Genomic DNA, 1,084 nt, shown 5'->3' with positions numbered 1-1,084 from the left:
TTGGCTTCCCCATTTTGGAGTGGTCACTTGCCTCTACTCCAGCCCCAAAAATGGAAACTGAGATGATGGGTGGAGGAGAGAGCCAGGGCTCATGCTGGGAAACTTGAGGTTCCTTTCCAGCCCTCAGATTCTGTGATGCTCAGAGGGTGAGTTCTGGGGGCACAGGACACATGGCAGGTGGATCTTGGTGTTTCTGCTATCCAGCTGGGAGCCAAGCACAGAACATGCATCAATCTTTATCAAATGACTGAGAAAATGAATGAATGAATGTCTCCATCTCAGTTCTCAGCCTGGTTCCTCCTTCCTTTTTCCCTGTAGTTGGTACAGATGGCATTGTCCCAGTTTGTTCCCCTCTCGGCCACAGAGCTTCTCCTGGCCTCTACCGTCTTCTGCCTGGTATTCTGGGTGTTCAAGAGTTTGAGGTCTCGGGTCCCCAAAGGCCTGAAAAGTCCACCAGAGCCATGGGGCTGGCCCCTGCTCGGGCACGTGCTGACCCTGGGGAAGAGCCCGCACCTGGCACTGACGAGGATGAGCCAGCGGTTCGGGGACGTGCTGCAGATCCGCATTGGCTCCACGCCCGTGGTGGTGCTAAGTGGTCTGGACACCATCCGGCAGGCCCTGGTGCGGCAAGGCGACGATTTCAAGGGCCGGCCCGACCTCTACAGCTTCACCCTCATCGCTGATGGCCAGAGCATGTCCTTCAGCCCAGACTCGGGACCGGTGTGGGCTGCCCGCCGGCGCCTGGCCCAGAACGCCCTCAACACCTTCTCCATCGCCTCTGACCCGGCCTCCTCATCCTCCTGCTACCTGGAGGAGCATGTGAGCCAGGAGGCTGAGGCCCTGATCAGCAGGTTGCAGGAGCTGATGGCAGGGCCTGGGCGCTTCGACCCTTACAATGAGATAGTGGTGTCTGTGGTCAAAGTCATCGGTGCCATGTGCTTCGGGCAGCACTTCCCCGAGAGCAGCGATGAGATGCTCAGCCTCGTGAAGAACAGTCATGTGTTCGCGGAGAATGCCACCTCTGGGAACCCTGTGGACTTCTTCCCCATCCTTCGCTACCTGCCCAACCCTGCCCTGCAGAGGT

At 58.4% G+C, this 1,084-nt stretch overlaps 1 protein-coding gene across 1 annotated transcript; it reads left to right on the top strand.

The window, feature by feature from the left end:
• Window positions 1-13: 13 nt before the first annotated feature.
• LOC116548609 (cytochrome P450 1A2) lies at window positions 14-1,080 on the top strand (the record flags this gene model as incomplete). Its single annotated transcript, XM_032273967.1, has 1 exon — window positions 14-1,080. A coding segment is annotated over exon 1 (753 nt), but the record flags the coding sequence as incomplete, so codon positions are not given.
• Between the last annotated feature and the right edge of the window lie 4 nt (window positions 1,081-1,084).

This window comes from Sapajus apella, unplaced genomic scaffold (genome assembly GCF_009761245.1).
Source record: "Sapajus apella isolate SASKATOON/1434 unplaced genomic scaffold, GSC_monkey_1.0 scaffold16753, whole genome shotgun sequence".
NCBI lineage: Eukaryota > Metazoa > Chordata > Mammalia > Primates > Cebidae > Sapajus > Sapajus apella.
The sequence above is the reverse complement of the archived record's forward strand: the minus strand, read 5'-3'. Positions and strand labels throughout refer to the sequence as shown.